This window comes from Falco cherrug, chromosome Z, assembly GCF_023634085.1.
Source record: "Falco cherrug isolate bFalChe1 chromosome Z, bFalChe1.pri, whole genome shotgun sequence".
Lineage (NCBI taxonomy): Eukaryota > Metazoa > Chordata > Aves > Falconiformes > Falconidae > Falco > Falco cherrug.
The window spans coordinates 4151169-4168603 of NC_073720.1; the positions used below are offsets into that span (position 1 = coordinate 4151169).

General features: G+C 42.6%; 1 protein-coding gene across 8 annotated transcripts in view; it reads right to left on the reverse strand.

Moving 5' to 3' along the window:
- Positions 1-2515: 2515 nt before the first annotated feature.
- KATNAL2 (katanin catalytic subunit A1 like 2) overlaps positions 2516-17435 on the reverse strand; it is a 30459-nt gene continuing 15539 nt past the window's right edge. For all 8 annotated transcript variants that reach the window (XM_055698914.1, XM_055698912.1, XM_055698915.1 and 5 more), the window contains 7 exons: positions 17075-17138; positions 15688-15806; positions 13523-13614; positions 11545-11655; positions 5163-5325; positions 3037-3139; positions 2516-2713 (listed from right to left, as the gene is read on the reverse strand). In XM_055698914.1, the coding sequence (XP_055554889.1) occupies positions 2574-2713; positions 3037-3139; positions 5163-5325; positions 11545-11655; positions 13523-13614; positions 15688-15806; positions 17075-17138 (792 nt within the window). In that variant the 3' untranslated portion in view covers positions 2516-2573. The remainder of the gene's footprint in view (positions 2714-3036; positions 3140-5162; positions 5326-11544; positions 11656-13522; positions 13615-15687; positions 15807-17074; positions 17139-17435) is intronic.

The following is a 17435-nucleotide window of genomic DNA, read 5'->3' on the forward strand; positions in this document are numbered from 1 at the left end:
CCTTAGTCACCTTTGTAATGATTTCACTTGAGGATGTCTCTACTCTAAAGGTAGAGATTATGCACATTTAGAAGTGACTTTTAAATTAAAATAGCACCATCCTTTAATATTAACTACTGTTGGTATCGTTCCTCGCATTAGAGCAGATCCTGGGTTTTGTTTTTCAATTTTTACATAAAATTAAAACTGTCAGCATTTTACAGATGTTTTAATTAGATGCTGTTATTAAAAAGAATGATAGAGAAACAAAAATCGGGTATCAAAAGCCTTAGAGGCTGTGAATTTTTGAAATTAGACTTCAGTGGGGTCCTATTAATGCTACAGTTGCAAAATTTCACTGTTGTTGCGAGGGTTTTTTTCTTTTTAATGTTACGGGAAAAGTCCTTCACAAGCCATGGGGACAGATTCCAGGTTTTACACAGTTGGTTAGCAGAGCTGCAAAATGAAATTGAGTTCTGTAGTATGCAATGCTTTTCCTGTGTGCTAAACCCCTGGTACGAACCAACCTTGTAACGATGGTCAATCGCTTTTCTGGTCCGTTGGCAAACTGTAACAATCAAAGTCCCTTACGGTGCTCCTGAGTGTTAAATTATTAGATTGTATTTATACATTACTGGAGTACTAACCTTATTGAAAATACGCTTTTGTGGTAATGAACCATGCTTATTCTTGTCAGGAGAGCTTCCTGTTGATTTTTCTTGACACGGTTGTTCCAAAACCAAGGGTTTTTCACCCAGCGTGCAAAAGCCAGTCAACACAGGCAGTCAAGATACTTGTTAGTTTCAAGTCTGTGCAGAGATGGGTGCTAGGTGGTAAATCCACAAAGCTATCACAGTTTTTCCTGGTTTTAGGAGCTCTGTATACAGTTAAACAAACAAGGAATGTAGCTGTTGTACCTTGGCTCTAACTCTTTACAATATTATATACAATACGCATGCTCCAGAGGTTGGGGGGAGCTACTTTTTCCTATTATGTTATAATGAGGATAGGTTACTTTTGGGTAGTGTGTCTCAGCAATTGGTGGATCTGCAAGTATTTTTCTTACCCTAGTTCCACAAAACTGACTCTTCGGGGCCCGTAGCTGTGTTCTGTCTGTATTCTGTAAGCTTTATCGGTTCCTTGGATTATTTCACATTCCTCCTTTAGCAGTTTGTCATCAACATGAAAGAGTATCTGCAGTTGCGCTCGCGAGGAGGTTACCTACATTCAGATTTAATCTCCATCAGAGGGAGAATGTGTGAATGGAATAGACTTGGAAACACAAGAAACAAACTCCCCAGGAACAAAACCTCCCTTTAGATGCTCTTTGTGTGCCTTCATGAAGCGTAACTTACAGTTTGGAATGAATTCACACATCTAGCATTCACGCCGATGGTTCTGAACCTGCGTCGGTTTCTGCTTGGAGTAGGTAAGGGAGGTCTTTAGCCCATAGTCAGTCAGGCTGAGGAGGTGAGAGATCCATAAGCAGAATCCTGTGAAGATGTTTCCCATAAAGACCTCTGATGGTGTGACTGACACTGGAACAAAAAGAGGCTGTCGGTGCCTTAGAGGCCCCGGAGCATGCTGGAAGGCACACAAGACCACGGTACGTAGAAAAGCAGCTGCAGAGAAGCCCACACAAGGAAAACCACAGAGAATTGCAGAAAGGGTAACGTGTCTTGCCAAGCAAGAGGGACGGTATGAGGCAGCAACAAGTCACAGCCTGAAAAAAATTACTTAATAGAATTTCTGATTAAGAGATTGCAGGACACGTGGCAGTCCTGACTGCTTACTTGGCCATGTTTGTAAGCAGAGAAATCATCAAGTTGGCCAGTATTTACCACGGCACTGCAAAGATTTGCTTTTTGCATTTTATGGCCAGCTGCAAACCAATGTGTAACCACTACTCCACTTTCCAGTTCAGTTAACTGAAATCAGCTGATTTTCTACAATGTCTCCCAAGTTCTTCTAATTCCTTGCCTCTTCTAGTTTGGAAATACCCCAACCGGACTGCAGAGTAATCACATCGAGGCTTTGATCTCAGCTGAAAATGATGACAAACTAACCAAATTTCCAAGGCACTGCTAAGGTCCTGAATTTCACTGAAAGCCGTCACGTTCTGTTACAAAGGGTGCAGGTCTCTGCTGGAAAAGCTGTGCTGACTGTGGTGCTCTAGTGAGTCTCGGAAAGGGGGAATTACACTCATCATCTAACTGTTCTTGAGCTTTCTGCTCCAGTTCTACCCCAAACCTGTAAACAACTGTCATGAATAAAGACTGAGAAGCAATCAATGTTTTAAGTCTTTATACATAAAATCAAGGCTGGAGCCTTCTACATAGCCACTGCTATTACATTAATTCTATGAAGAATTTTTTTTTGAATGGTCATTGAAAATGGTTAATAAAAAGTAAATCCACACACACCCCCAGCCCACCGTTAAATTCTGAAGTAAAGATTTCCCCCTGTCATTTGTCACTGTGTACAGTCTTCCCTGGAAAAAACAACTTCCTTCCGCCTTATCATTCGATGCTTTGGCGGCAAGGCAAAACTCAAAGTCTTGAAAGTTTTCAGGTTTTTTTTTTTTTTTCTTCTTTTTAAACTGACTCAAATTCTCTCTGCCAAGCTGTGTACTTCTGGCTTAGATTCTTCACTGATGGCTTGGTGTGGGTGATTACATCCAGGAAATCTGCTGTTGTGATCGTGTCTAACTGGATCATGGGTAAGTTACTGCTACCTAAAGAGAAGAGAATTTATTAAATACTGTTGTTATCAAAAGACATTTATGTCCTTGTCTAATGCAGCACTTAATGTATGGAAACAAGAAGAATAAATTTAGTGAGACAATGAAAAATTTGTGCATAGAGCACAGGTGCTTTAAAAAAAGCCCAATTTTCAGAAGCGTGAGCTTAAGTAAATGTTTAAGTTTAGGAGTGTAGTTTAAAACTTTTCTAAGCAGATAACAGAGCTCCACCTGCTGGGGTTGAATTTATAATTTCTAGAGTTACACCAGCAGAGCAGCATTTCCCAGACTGGATTCTCAACTCAGAGTTGTGGTACCTGGCTGATGGTTTTCAAGAGCATCAAAAATTTTCCTCACTGGTCTCATGGCTGCTTCCTTGCACACGAGTTTTATGTCTGAGCCGGAGTACCCATCTGTTTCCTGTGACAGGAGCAAAGGATACATTACAGCTTACAGCCTTACACATCGGACAGGAATGGCATTTACAAGCATACACATGTTATAGATCTAAAATATTTGTAAAGACTTTCTGTCTGAAATATGTATAAGCATACACACACGTTTTCGTTTTTATGTGTACCCTCTCCTCAACATTATGTTGCTTATTCTTCTACTGAATGCCCACGGTACCTTGTAGGAGCAAGGAGAATACCGGGCATTCTTTCTGAAGGGCAATTTTCTGCAGGTCAAACCAAACCTGCCTTTTAGGCAGTGTGGGTTGGGTGGGTGAGCAGACAAGTGAGGCGGATTGAGAACTGGCTGGATGGCAGAGCTCAGAGGGTTGTGATCAGCAGCACAGAGTCTCACTGGAGGCTTGAAGCTCCTGGTGTTCCCCCAGGGTCAGTCAACTCGTCCATCCGTGGCCTGGGTGAGGGGACAGACGTACCCTCGGCAAGGCTGCTGGTGCTACAAGGCCGGGAGGAGCGGCTGACAGCCCAGGAGGCTGCGCTGCCGTTCGGCCAGACCTGGGCGGGCTGGAGAGTTGGGCAGAGGAACCTCATGAAGTTCCATAAGGGCAAGTGAAGGGTCCTGCCCCGGGGGAGGGACAGCCCCAGGCACCAGCACGGGCTGGGGCTGAGCTGGGGGGCAGCTCTGCGGAGAAGGGCCTGGGGGTGCTGGGGGACACCAGCAGCGTGACCTGGTGGCCAAGGGGCCACTGGGATCCTGGGGTGCACGAGGAGGAGCGTGGCCAGCAGGTCGAGGGAGGGGATCCTGCCCCTCTGCTCTGCCCTGGTGAGGCACATCCAGAGTGCTGTGTCCAGTGCTGGGCTGCCCAGTTCCAGAGACAGGGAACTGCTGGAGAGGGGCCAGTGATGGCTACCAAGATGATGAGGGGACTGGAGCATCCCCCTGATGAGGAAAGGCTGAGGGAGCTGGGGCTGTTCAGCCTGGAGAGGAGAGGGCTGAGAGGGGACCTCGTCAGTGCATACAAATACCTTACAGGCGAGGGTCAGGAGGACGGGGCCAGGCTCTTTTCAATGGTGCCCAGCGACAGGGCAAGGGGCAACGGGCACAAACTGCAGCACAGGCAGTTCCGTCTGAATGTGAGGGAAAACTTCTTCACCTCAAGGGTGACAGAGCACTGGCACAGCTGCCCAGAGAGGCTGTGGAGTTTCTTTCTCTGGAGACATTCAAAACCCACCTGGACACGACTGAGCAACCTGCTGTAGGTGAACCTGCTCTAGCGGGGGGGTTGGACTAGATCGTCTCCAGAGGGCCCTTCCCACCCTGACCATTCTGGGATTCTTGTCTGTCCCAGCTTTCCTGTTAATAAAATAACTGTATTTCCTTGATAACATTTAGGAAAAAAAATCTGAGCATTATTGTCTCTGCAAACAGACTGTTGCAAAACAAACAGTAACAGGGGCCAGCGGGGTAAGCTGTAAGATATTTTCAAAGAATTTAGGATATGACAGAGGGCTAAAGGAAGAAAGCCTGGCTATCTGGTGAAATCTCTTCACTGTCTAAAGGCTCTCTTCTCCCACAGCAGTGGAGCTGTGACAAACCTTCCCTACACAATTAACTGTTCATTACCCTGATGAATTGGAAGTGCTCCCAGCTTGGTGAGAAGAGCAATAAAAATACACTGTTGCTGGAATTCTCCCTGTATTTAAGGATGAAAAGCTGGCCCAGCAGAGAGGATGAGAACCATTTTGGAGAGCTGTGTGAAACCAGTGATTTCCACGGCCAGGTACATGCCTGTGAAATGCTCAGCCCCGTGTCTCGCTGGTCTCCCTGAGCCTCAAACAGAGCTGAGGTCTTTTCCCCAGCTCTGTACGTCACAATTGCTGTATACAGAGGTGCTATCCCAACCTGCTGCTTCTCAAACCTCTTCTGTCACAACATAATCACACGACTGTGGGTGATGTATGTCACCCTTGCTTAAGGTTCCCACCCAAAAAGACCTCAAGCAGGCACGGTCCCTGCTGCAGTGCTGTCTCACCTGGCCCAGCAAGCTGTAGTCCAGGTCAGTTCTCAGCTCCACTCCTCCACTGTTGCTCAGAGGGGGCAGCCAGTGCTGGATCATCACCCGTCGTGCCTCTTTACTAGGAAGGTCAACCAAAATCCTCTTCTCCAACCGCCGCAGCATGGCAGAATCTAACTCCCTGCAAGCAAAGGAGGAGAGGAATCATCTCAGTGTGTCTCATTGTGGAGACGTGGCTTTGATAGCCATCTCCTCACTGCAGGGACTGACATTTTTCAACCCCATTTGTAACTGTGTCAACCTAATTTTGGAAAGGAAAAAAAAAAAAAAAAAGAAAAAAAGGAAAAAAAAGTGTTAATTATCCAGAATATTCCTGTTCAGTATGTTAGTGATATGCTGCCTTGTGACAATGAGGCTTAACAATAACAAACAGAAGCTGTAGTTATCTTCCCTGGCTCTGGTACTCACCTGCAGCATGTCTCATCAGTCACAACCTCTCCCTTTCTCCTTTTGCTATTAAGGAAACACTACAAATTGTCTGTCTGGGGCACTGTCAGGACTAATTAATTGCTACTTCGTAAGGGATGCTTACTAGGTATAAAATACAGACTGAAGGTCTTGGATGCGAGGGCCATGTTTATGGTGGAACAAGATGATTCTGAGACTGCTCCTGCAATAATTATAAATAATACAGCCGCAGAGGAAAATATCTTTATAAAAAGGATCACAAAAGTAATTTTGTTCCTTTCTCAATGCATTTCATCACCACCTAGAAACAGCCCTTCTTGCCAGCGCCACAGATTCTATCAAGTGTCAGGAGTCCTGCTACGCCCGGCACGCCAGCTCCTCTCAGACACACATCCAAACGGTTCATTTTAATCTAGTTTTTTTTCCCCTAAGTGCTTTTCAGTTGTTTGCATCTAACAGTAACACAACCAAAGAACTGAATACAAATTCCTACTCCAGTTCATCCCTTGTCACTTGTGTCATGGGAATGGTCTACAGGTTTCCCAGTCATCCAGAAATTTTCAAGAAGAAACAGCTGCTACAAAATACTTACTCACAAGTCTCCAGTGCCTTCCAGGAGCTGCTCTGAGCTATTACCCTTCCAAGTGCTGTACCAATCTTTCACTACAGGTCCCGTTCAGTCACAGACTTCTTATTTCAGTTTAAAATATAATTCAGTCCTCATACCTGCTGAGAAACTCTCAACAAGGGGAAAAGCACTTCAATGTGTCTTGTGCAGATCGAGAAACAGGAGCCCAAAGCACCATTTCCACCCTTGTTGTGGCTGAGCAGAGGGAGCCAGCTGTTGGAGGGCTGTGCCTGTACATACACTTAAATAAACCTGCCTCTACCTTTCCTGATTTCCTGGGTGAAATCTTTTTGCCAGCAAAGTCAACATTCAAGCAATGTTTCTTGTATGAAGCTCCTCTTTAATTTACAGGGAGCTCAAAGCCAGCTCAAGATGGATCTGTAGCACACCAACAGAGCTTATTTCTGTCACCTTTGGTGACTTGTCCTTGTTTTTTAATAGCAAATGTTTTCTACTGGTATAGCACATGACAAAGCAGACCAAAAATGGGCTCCCAAATCCCCATATAGGTGCCTGCCTAGGTTTTCCACAGACCTCAGCACACCTGGCTCTCAGCTCGTGGGAGCAGAAGCGTCCCTCTCCCCAGAAAGGACCTCTCGGTTTGGACGAGCTTGTTCCACGTGCACTGAGCCAAGGGCAATGAAAGCAAAGATTAGAAAACCAGATCAGTAGGAACTGGGAGCACAACAGGAATTCAGACAGTTCCATCCCAGTACTTCCAATCAAGACCTCAGAGTAAACACCAGAGTTTGCTAATTGATGGCTGTTGAAGATGCTGCCCATCACCTCTCACACAGGGTCCCACCCAGAAAAGACAAAGAACCACATTAGTCCCCACTCTCCTTCCAAATTTATTTTTCAGCTCAAGTTCACCTCAAAATTGCTTTGCTTGGCTGGAAATAATTACTTACTGGCTGACAAACCCCTTGGCTGTTATTTACCCACGTTACCATACTCTGTGTTAACAGGGCAAAAGTTCTCAAGGCTTAGAGGTGCTGGTGCAGCTACTCTAAACCATGCTTGCAGGCAAAGGACAACCACAGCCAGAGTCTCTGCAAATACCCTAAAAAACCTCTAAATGATGGCATCTTTCATCACTCCTGCTTCAGAGCACGTCTGGGGTGTCCCCCAAGACCACAGTTCCATGAGCTCCCTAGCCATGCCCTGTAAATTAAGCCCACTGATACAGAGAAGTTGCTCTATTTATCCAGAAAGGCTACAGTGACCCTGCCTGTTGGCTGAACAGGAAGATAAAGACATAATATTTTTGTTATCTTAAGTGTTTAGGTTGTTTGCTAAATTATTTTGTTAGTGATCAAATGCAAGGTTAAGTGACATTAACCAGAACAGAATAATAAGCACTGAGCCAACTAAAATATTCTCAGAAACAATAGCCGATAAAAGTATTAAAATGCTCATGAAAAGATACACAAAGCTGTACAGGACCTATAAAAGCCGGTGACTTTTCAGACCTTCCCCAGGCTGACATCAGGAGGCATCACGCCGTGTTATCGCTCTCCAATTTCATGAAGCTAAACAAGACAAACACCTATTTTCATTTCCAGAAGGGAGAAGGGTAACAAACACATTTTAGGTGGAAATTAAGAGACCTCAACAACTCCAGAGGTGAACGCAGAAACAGCAACAAGGGCTGAGTGGTCTGTAATTAATCCCTGCCTAGTGCAATCATCACCACAGCGCTCTAGAGGGAAAGGCACTAAAAACGAGTGAGCTGTTCGTCCTTCCTACCTCCCGTCCTCCTGTGCAGGTGGCCTGGGCAGAGCCCCCACAAACTGAGGGCTTGTTCTCACTCCACTTTTCCTCCTGCTCCTCTTAAGGATTCCCCACACCATCCCCCGCACTCCACCATACACAGGTGCACTGCTGAGGGTGAAGGAAAGGGCTCACTGTGGGGTAGCCCCAGATCTGATTTGGGTTTCACAGCCCACCTCTGCTTGAATCCATCTTGGCCATGTGCTCACAGCTCCACCAGGACTCAGCTCAACTATCAGCCTGCACCAAAGCTTCACTCACCCTGAGGGTGGGGAGGGAGAAGAAAGAAGCACTGCAATGGAAGTTGAATTAAATGCACTAATACATTAGGAAATATTCACTACGTGATTACGGACCACTTTATTTCTTCACTAATGAGGCCTTCATTTTATTTAATTACATTGAATCATTTCAACAAGGAGTTTGTCAATAGAAAGCACCTTGCTGATGAGTAGCAGGAAGCGGGGCTGGGCAGCAAGCACTGGCTGAAGAGGAAGATCAATAGCTGCAGTGCAGCTTAGAACAGCGTAAAGAGCTTTGTTTAGGCTTCTTTTCATTCATCTAAAAGCAGATTGGTACTAATTTTTTCCATGATCAATAAATACCCAAGTTAAACAAATCTCTTGAAATCCAGCTTAAGATCAAATGTTTGCAAGAACACAGGGCTGTGCTGTGAAGCCACAACCTCGGAACAGACCTCGGAGCCACAAACTCCACCGACCTCTCTGGAAGCAGATACTCCCACATCCCTTGAGGCTGTAAGCTTCAATGATGATGTAAGATGCCCCTGGCTTTCACTAGCTCTCCATCCCCTTAAAACACCTTTCTAAGCATACACTCAGCCACATCTTAAAGCAGATTCTCTGTGGTAGTCACAGCTCTGCCAGACAACCCAGTCATTACACTCATAGGTTGGATTTGCTTAAGAGAGAGAAAAATCCAACCTGACCACAAGCAACGTTCACAAAATCCAAAGGGAAATTTCTAAGCTCTCAGGTATAAAACTTTCAAAAGTCAGAGCTGGCTCCTCACAGCATCTCAGCTGCCACCCTCATACCAACACAGATTGCCAGCTTTTTGTGGGAGCAGTTCCACCAGAATAGAAATCTTGTGATTTTGGATCTATCTCAAAAAAAGCTGTGTCATTTCTGATGTTTCAAAGAAGCAGTTTTGCAGAAATTAGCACTTCAGAATTGCAAAATGATCCAAAATCAAACACGTAAAACACTTAAAACTGTGTTCTGTAATTTTTTCATGACTTTCCAGAAAGAGTTTATCAACTGCAAAAGGCAGACACATGCAGGAACCTCTTTCTGCAGAAGCGGAGAGAGGTCAGCCTCATGCTTACATTAACACATCTCCCAGATCCAGCCCCAGCTACACTCTGACCTTCAGGTCAGTTGCCACCTCTGAACTCTTCCTCAGTGAGTTTCAAATACCCAATTTTTCCTTTCAAACCAGTAGTGTGAGAGTAGAAAGACATGGATACTCTAAAGACATGTGACCTTTTTCAATAGTGCCATGCTGCAGCATTGTATGTGAAGCTTAGCTACTCACAGGATAACGTAAGAGACCACGGAAAGCTGCAATGCACTGCTCAGAGTTTCTAAAAGGGTGATGACGCTACAATAACAAACATTTATAGTGTATTACTAACAAACCCTAAAGAGACAAATGGATTATTAATGTACTACTTCTCTTTCAAACTTAACTGTTCACCCACAGCTATTTATTTTTCAGTATTTTCTTACACAACTGGAACATAATTAAATCAAATTCTGCTGAGTTCCTTTCATGTAGATACTGCAACACAAAATATGGAGGATTTTGTACTGATTTAAATTCATGAGTTTGTCCAAGACACAAATCCCCCAAATGAACACACAGACTGCTACTATGGCTATAAAAGCCAGTGATGGCTTTGTGTTCATGCTGTTGGGCCAGGGCAGGAACTAGCCTCACTTGTACATCTAATTTCTACATAATTTTTAGGTGCCCACACTGCCATTCTTCTAGTTGAAGAGCCTGGAAGCTCTGGGCAGGCCCTAGAGGGAGGCAGATGAAAGCCTCTGCATCCCCGTTGCCACTTTGGCACCTGAATTTCAGCAGGTAAAGAGGTCTGCCTGGTGGCTCTCAGAGGCATCATTCCTTGACTGTATGGGAAACACAAGGTTCTGAATTAGGAAAAAAACCCATAGTCTTTTACAGACTCCTAGCTTCACCATCCCTACATATGAGAAGGCAGCAAGCCCACTTGGGTCTGCCTGCTTTTAGGGGCATGGATGTCAAGACCGACCTCAGCGCTACGATGATCAGCAGGCTGCAAACACATTAGACATTCAGACTGTCTGCCCCCCCAGCAGACACCTTGTATTTCTCTGCTTCACGTACACTTCAGGAAAAGGAAGAAAAAAACCCAACCCTTCTTATGCCTAACTCATCTTTTTTGCAGACATCTGCATCCAAGACTGTCCCTCACCAAACAGTTTCCACAGTTTACTTTGTTCCCCTCTCTGCCTTCAACACACATATTTCTCTGTAGGAAAATACGATTTTCCACAGAAGATTTCACGGATTGGTAGCCCAGGGACAGGGGGAATCTCAGGGCAGGCAGAAATCCACAGACTAGTTCCAGACCTGTGAAAACTAACTTTAAACAAACCTGTCACCAATATGCTTCAATTCTCTGTACAGGTGTTGGCTTCTACCCTGGAAAACGATTAGTGAGCTACAAATCAGAGTGTTAAAAATTGCTGTGCTTAATCAACAGCCATCGTTTTCCCCATGTAGTGCTTGCAATCATTTGATAATGTTTTGTACAAAAGAAAAAGATATATGATGCTAGTTCAAATGAATGATCAAGCCAGATCAACAGGCTGGCTCTGACAGCAGCCATAGGAGAAGCTATTCAAGGACAGCAGGTGAGCTGGCCTTTTTCTGCTGTCGCTGGACTCCCCCAAGCATCCACAGTTGTTACACTACAAATGGCACCTCCCTCCCTCATCATCTCCTGTCCGTCTTGTCCTCAGTACATGTCCTGCCCATTTTGAGAACAACAATGATGAACTGCCCTAGTTCCAATCTTAAACCGCTTATTCTCCTATTCTAAATTGTGTTAAAGAAACTGAAGAACCTTGCCCCTCAACTTTTCAAAGTCACATTTGACACCAATATAATCCAGCATTCCTATTTATGGAGTATCCTTCTAAGCACTAGATGTTTTAAGCACCTTACAGTTCCAGGCTGAAACCCTTCTTAGCTTAAACATAGTAAATAACTTACCTAGAAAGTCAAATACTCCATTTTAAATATTAGCAGCTGTAAGACCAGCATATGTTGACTTTATTATGGATTATTCTCATGTGACACAAATAGCAAGAATTGTAGAGTTTAAAAGTAAAAGCTCCAAATTAATCTTTAAATGCTTTAACCAAATATCAAGGCTTTTTCTGCAAAAGTCTAAATAAAATCTTTATCTGTGCTTAGAAGCTCATGCAAATGTATTCAAAATGTACTCTCTGGATCTCTTACCATGGCAGATTGGAAGCTGCTAAAACAAACACAAGATCATCAGATCGGGCCAAGCCATCCATCTGCACCAGTAATTCTGTTTTCATCCGCCGACTTCCTTCATGTTCACCACTACCAAGATTCAGAGAAATAGTATTTGCTCAGTGCATTAAAGTAATCATCTTTATTTATACAGTGTCATTCACAGCAATTGAGCCCTTGTCAGTTTTGCCCCAATTCAAAGCATGATTAAGCTCCATTAGCTAACATCTAAGCATTAAAATCAAGCTTTCTAATGATTACTTAAATGGACCCTTTTCAGTGCATTAAAGTGAAGAGAATTTACTGAATCCAAAGAAAATGCTTATTTTTATTTCTTCTTCATATTAATCTCCACACAATGTTGACGTTTACTGGAAAACAGATAAGGCTTTGATTGATTGAACTATATAAGAGAATTTTTATAATGTGATAGTTGCCATTAAATAACTAACACACCTACCTATTCAGTGCAACTACTGGCATTTTTCTGTGAGTGAATGTTAAGTGGGCACTAGAAGACACACCTACTACTGAATTCGGTATTTTGCAACACATTCTATAAAAAGCAAACAGAAAAATATGCCATATTGAAATGAATTTAAAAATGGGGCAGAGACCATACAGACAGGATCCTTCCTCAAAAAGAGAAGAGGAACGTAAGCAAAGTGCTAAGAATTCTGGCCCTGATCCAGGTAACCAATCTTGCAGGAAACCAGTTTAAACTCTTGGTCCCAGATATGGAGTTCTTAGAAACTCCTGGATCAAACTCAGAGCCTTAGATGGTAAGAGCTACAATTCAGGTTTAATTTAATGACTTATTTCTGTAAAGACATCCACAGTCTTTATTTAATATTTAATAAATAAGTGCCAAGTCATTATTTAATAAAGATAAGTAAAAATAACTACAAAACCGTAGATAAAAATCCTTATTAAAATATATAACCCAGTGACGGTAATGAGAGCATGTAGAAGTATATGTGAAGACAAAATTTGGCCCATAATTTATAACTATTAACTGACAATTACTACAAGTCGTATCTTTATGATATGACATATTCTATTTATAAATCTTTGTGAGCATATAATTTACAGTACATAAAATCCACTGTAATGGGCTTCTAATGGTTATAACAATGTTTTTGTATTTCTCCTGCTTCTTTCCCTTCCCTAACCTTTTCAATCTGTTTTAAATTATGAACTGTCAACACCATGGAAGACAATAATAACATCCTCCCATTCCTGTATCTGGGAGTCCTGACAATGCCACCAAAATCTGTCCATTGATGAAAATGCCATTCCACACTGCACACTCCACCTTACCCTGCTGCGCCTAAGCCTGTCACAAAATCAGCTGCTTCTTAATCACCTCTAACAAGTCATCTGTTGTTCCCCCACGCTACCATGATTTCCATTTCAAATTCCTTATTTTGAAGTGCAGCACCACTGGTTATACACTCTTGCACCTCCCTCCTTCTCACAATTTCGCTGGACCCATAGTCCCTTGCTAACCTTCACACAGCCTGTCTTTCATGCTTGCTTCTCTACTGATCTCATCTACTGTGAGTGAAACCACCGCTATGTCTCACTTTTTAAATCCCCACAGCGCATGCAATGCTTCCACGAAGCAGTACTTTCAGAGGTGATAGGCACTCTGGCAATAACACACTGTGAGGCTCCTAAAGTTTACAACAGAGCAAAAGAATTGCTTAACAAAATGTCAAGAAATGTCAAAGTACTTATAATGTCTACAAAAATCTAAAAGACAAGTATTTCAGGGGCCCAATCATGATCCTGTTAGAGTAGCCCCAGGCTTTAGCTCAGCTAAGATTTGTTTCTAACAGGCACACTCTATGAATAAACGTTGGTCAGCACCTGAACACACACACACTTAAAAAAAATGCAGTAAAAGGGGGACAAATATTCTCCTAAAGCCATAGGAAGTGGTCTCATCGGTTACCCAGAAGCAGTGCCTCTTTGACTCATAACTGACTCCAGCTCATCCAAGAAAATTGTGGAAGGAGCATGGTACCGGGCAAGCTCAAATAACACCTGTTTAGAGAGAAGTAAATGTGAAAGAAAAGATAAACTAACACAAAAAGGCATTAAGGGCCAAATGGCACAGAAGTTAAATAACAGCACCCACATTCCAAACTTCTAGGACAAAAAGGAGTATCTGCTGGGAAAAAGCTCTGGGTAGGCTGGGGGTTCCTGAATCCTCTCAAATTCTGAAAGGTTTGTAAAGGAGATATAAAGAACAGGCTTGTAATCCTGCCTTTATATGTAAATCTTTCTGGCTAAATCCTATCAGAGTACCCTGTGAATAATGGGATAGAAGAAAATGATCCATCACAGGATTCTGGGAACTCTTAAATTGTTATCAGAGATTAAACATCCTTCTTTTATTGTTGCTCCATTTGTAGTTTTTTTAAATAAGGATTTGAGAAAAAAGAAATTACAAGTCAGCTGAACCATAATGAAAGAAAATGGACTGATTCTCTTGGTAAGAATCAAGCAGTGCTTTTGTTTTTCCTGGTGAAAACAAACATAAACTGCTTGAACAATCAAGATTAAAAAATGGACTATTAAGCTGACATGAAACATCTGGGCCTGCCCTTTGAAGAAAGAAGTTCTGTTTTTCTGTAAACACAGAGAGGCTTATATTTGCAGTAAGAACATATTGTCGGTTCTTCTTCAGTGAAGTGTTCTTCGAGTTTTTAAAATAAATATCACTAACAATATATACTAATCCAACATTTTTTAATCAGAACACCTAAAACCCCAAATTTAAATATATATCCTATTTTCTGAACTTTGGATATAAAACACAGGGTTTATAATATTTGCCCAGAGTCCCAGGTAGTCCACGACCAGTCTACAATTTTACTACAAATCTAAAATATAAAATCACACCCAATACAGCTCAGAACCAAGGAAAACCAGGTGAGTAGACAGGCCTCCAAATGACCACAAAACCCACATACACTTCACACAACTTCAGAAACCTCCTGCACCAGCCATGGGATTTTAGGGTATAAATTCACACAGTATTTTTCTCAGAGCTGTCCTAATCCACAATCTCATTTTGTTTTTGGATTCTGCCAAAAACTCAACTAAGGGTAAAATGCCACACACTCAGTATCTTTGCAAATGCTGCAGCATGTTCAGGAAAACTTTTTGGATGATGGTGTCAGAAAACAGACTGTCTCATCCCTACTCCTGCCAGCAGCGAAACTTTTAGGAAGCTACTGAGACAGATGTCAAGAGGCTCAATAACACAGGAGGTGAATGTCAGAAGGAAAACGCATCTAAAGAACAAAGGGTACATGAAGAATAACTATGTTGCAAACATTGCCTACATTTCAAGACAGATTAACAATAAGTGCAGTCTGTTATTATTCATTTTCAAGAGCTCTGTATCTATCTGAAGTGTAGTCTAAGAGATGAGCTTTGAGGAAGGCTAAGAGCTTGTGCATTTCTTACACTGAAATGGTGGTCATTACAGAGAATTAGGATGGGCATCTTACGGCAGGGATGCTACACCTGAATCCCTGCATTTATTTGTACCACAGCTGAGCTGTGCACGCTACTTGCTAGTCTATATGTGAAAATACATGTACTCATTTACCAACAAGCTACCTTCCTTAAAACAACGTTACATTTGCGTTTGACTGCAAGATCTTTGTCACAAAGGAATTCTTTGCCAATTCTGTGCCCTGAAGACTAGGAAGAGTTGGGAATCTGGGTATCTAAATCACATTTTGTAGGGAGCCTAGGAGCCAACCCTTGCAGAAATGATGCGAAGCGCTCTGAAGGGGTCTCTAAGCAAATGCTGCTTTAGTTAGGAGCTCTGTCTCATTCAGTGAGTCAAAAATCTTTGCTGCCTTCAGAATCTTTGCTTCATCTTACATTACAGAACTAAAATTCCACAGCTAGAATCCATTGTGAGACTCCTGCAGAAGTGGTATTATTCCCATTTTAAAAGCTAAATATGAACAAAGTCACATCTGTGAAGATCACGAGTATCAGAGGAATATTCACTTTACAATTCTGTGTTAAACTCCAGTTCTTTAAGTAGGAACCTGATGTTTGTTGAAGCATAATGAATGAGATAATAATTCTTACCCGGACAAGTTTTTCTGAATCACCCCTCCATTTGCTGACAATGGTTGACGCTGATATGTTGAAAAAGGTTGTATTGCATTCTGTGGCAACAGCCTTAGCCAGCAAAGTTTTTCCAGTACCTATGAACAAACAGTGTTGAAGAAATTAACTCTAAAGAAATATAATGCAAATGACTGAATAATTCCCTTCATCCTACTATGAGGCAGATAAAACCAGTGAAACAGAAAAAGTCGCAGAATTGTTGAATGGTTTGGGTTGGAAGGGACCTTCAAAGTCCCTCCAGCCCAGCCCCCTGCCATGGGCAGGGACACCTTCAGCTGGATCAGGTTGCTCAGAGCCCATCCAGCCTGGCCCTGGATGTTCCCAGGGATGGGCCATCGGGCACCTCTCTGGGCCGCCTGTGCCAGTGTCTCACCACCCTCAGCGTAAAACATTTCTTCCTTATATCTAGATATCTAGTATAAATCTCCCCTCTTTTAGTTTAAAGCCATTTCCCCTTGTCCTATCACTACGTGCCCTGCTAAAAAAATGTATCCCCATCTTTCCTATAAGCCTCTTTTAATTACTGAAAGGCCACAATAAGGTCTCCGTGGAGCCTTCTCCGGGCTGAACAACTCCAACCCTCTCTGCCTGTCCTCACTGGAGAGGGGCACCAGCCTCTGATCATTTTGTGGCTTTTCCAGGGCTGTCCGGAGAAACTCAGGTAATACAGCACTGCAAATGCATTCCCCAAATTCTGAAGTACTACATGCTGAAATGGTCAGATGTCTTCTTTGCCAAGTACATCTGAACACTCACAGGAACAAATGGAGCTTACTGTAGCAGCAGCCTTTGCAACCTGACTCGGGCAGTACTCGTGCCCTCTGTCCCCTTCCAGCGACACTCATGGTGGCAGTGCTCATGTCAAAGTGGAGCAGAGGGAGCACTGAAGCCATGCTGACAGGGAAAATACTCAGCTAGCCCAGAAAAGGGCAAAGCTTCCACCCCATTTCCAAAACAACCCCCAAATACAGAAGAAAGGGACCTTTTCCTTAAGATGATGAGTCCAGGCCAGATTTATTCACATTTCATGAGATCAAGTCAAGTCAAACTTGATTAATACGGTCCAAATTGAGTAAAAACAGACATATGAGTTCTCATGCCTCTATATGGTTAGTATAAGTACTGTTTTTGGAAAATTCAGGTGTAGAAATAGTCAAGGGTTGTGAACAAGGCAAATGGACAGGTCTGAGTGTCAGACAATCATACAGTGTTGTGCCCTTTTATTTCAACTTACAAAACATGTTCTTTATTAACACATTTGATCTAATTAGTGAAAATTATTTATCCATGGGACAAAACCAGAAGCAGTGTGAAACAAACGGATATGGTATAAAGCTTTCCATACCTGGTGGTCCATATAGCAATAAACCTTTCCAAGGAGACAGAATGCCAGTAAATAGCTGTGGGTACTGTGGGAAGAGAAAAGTAATTCAGGGACTAAAAATGTATTGTCTGTAACAAAATGCAAGGGATTCTAACCCATACCTGCACTGCTTATAACACATTCAGGAAACCTACAAAATTTGGAGAGGGGGATAAACCCCTTCCAAAACAATATAACATATATGATCTGAGTACTGAAAAAAATACTGTATTTGCCATTTGAAATCGGTTTTAAGTGAATTCTTCAAATGTCTTCTGTAAGTTATTTTCCATTGAATTAATATAGCCAAATCCAGCACCTCTTACATTTCCAAATGTGCCAA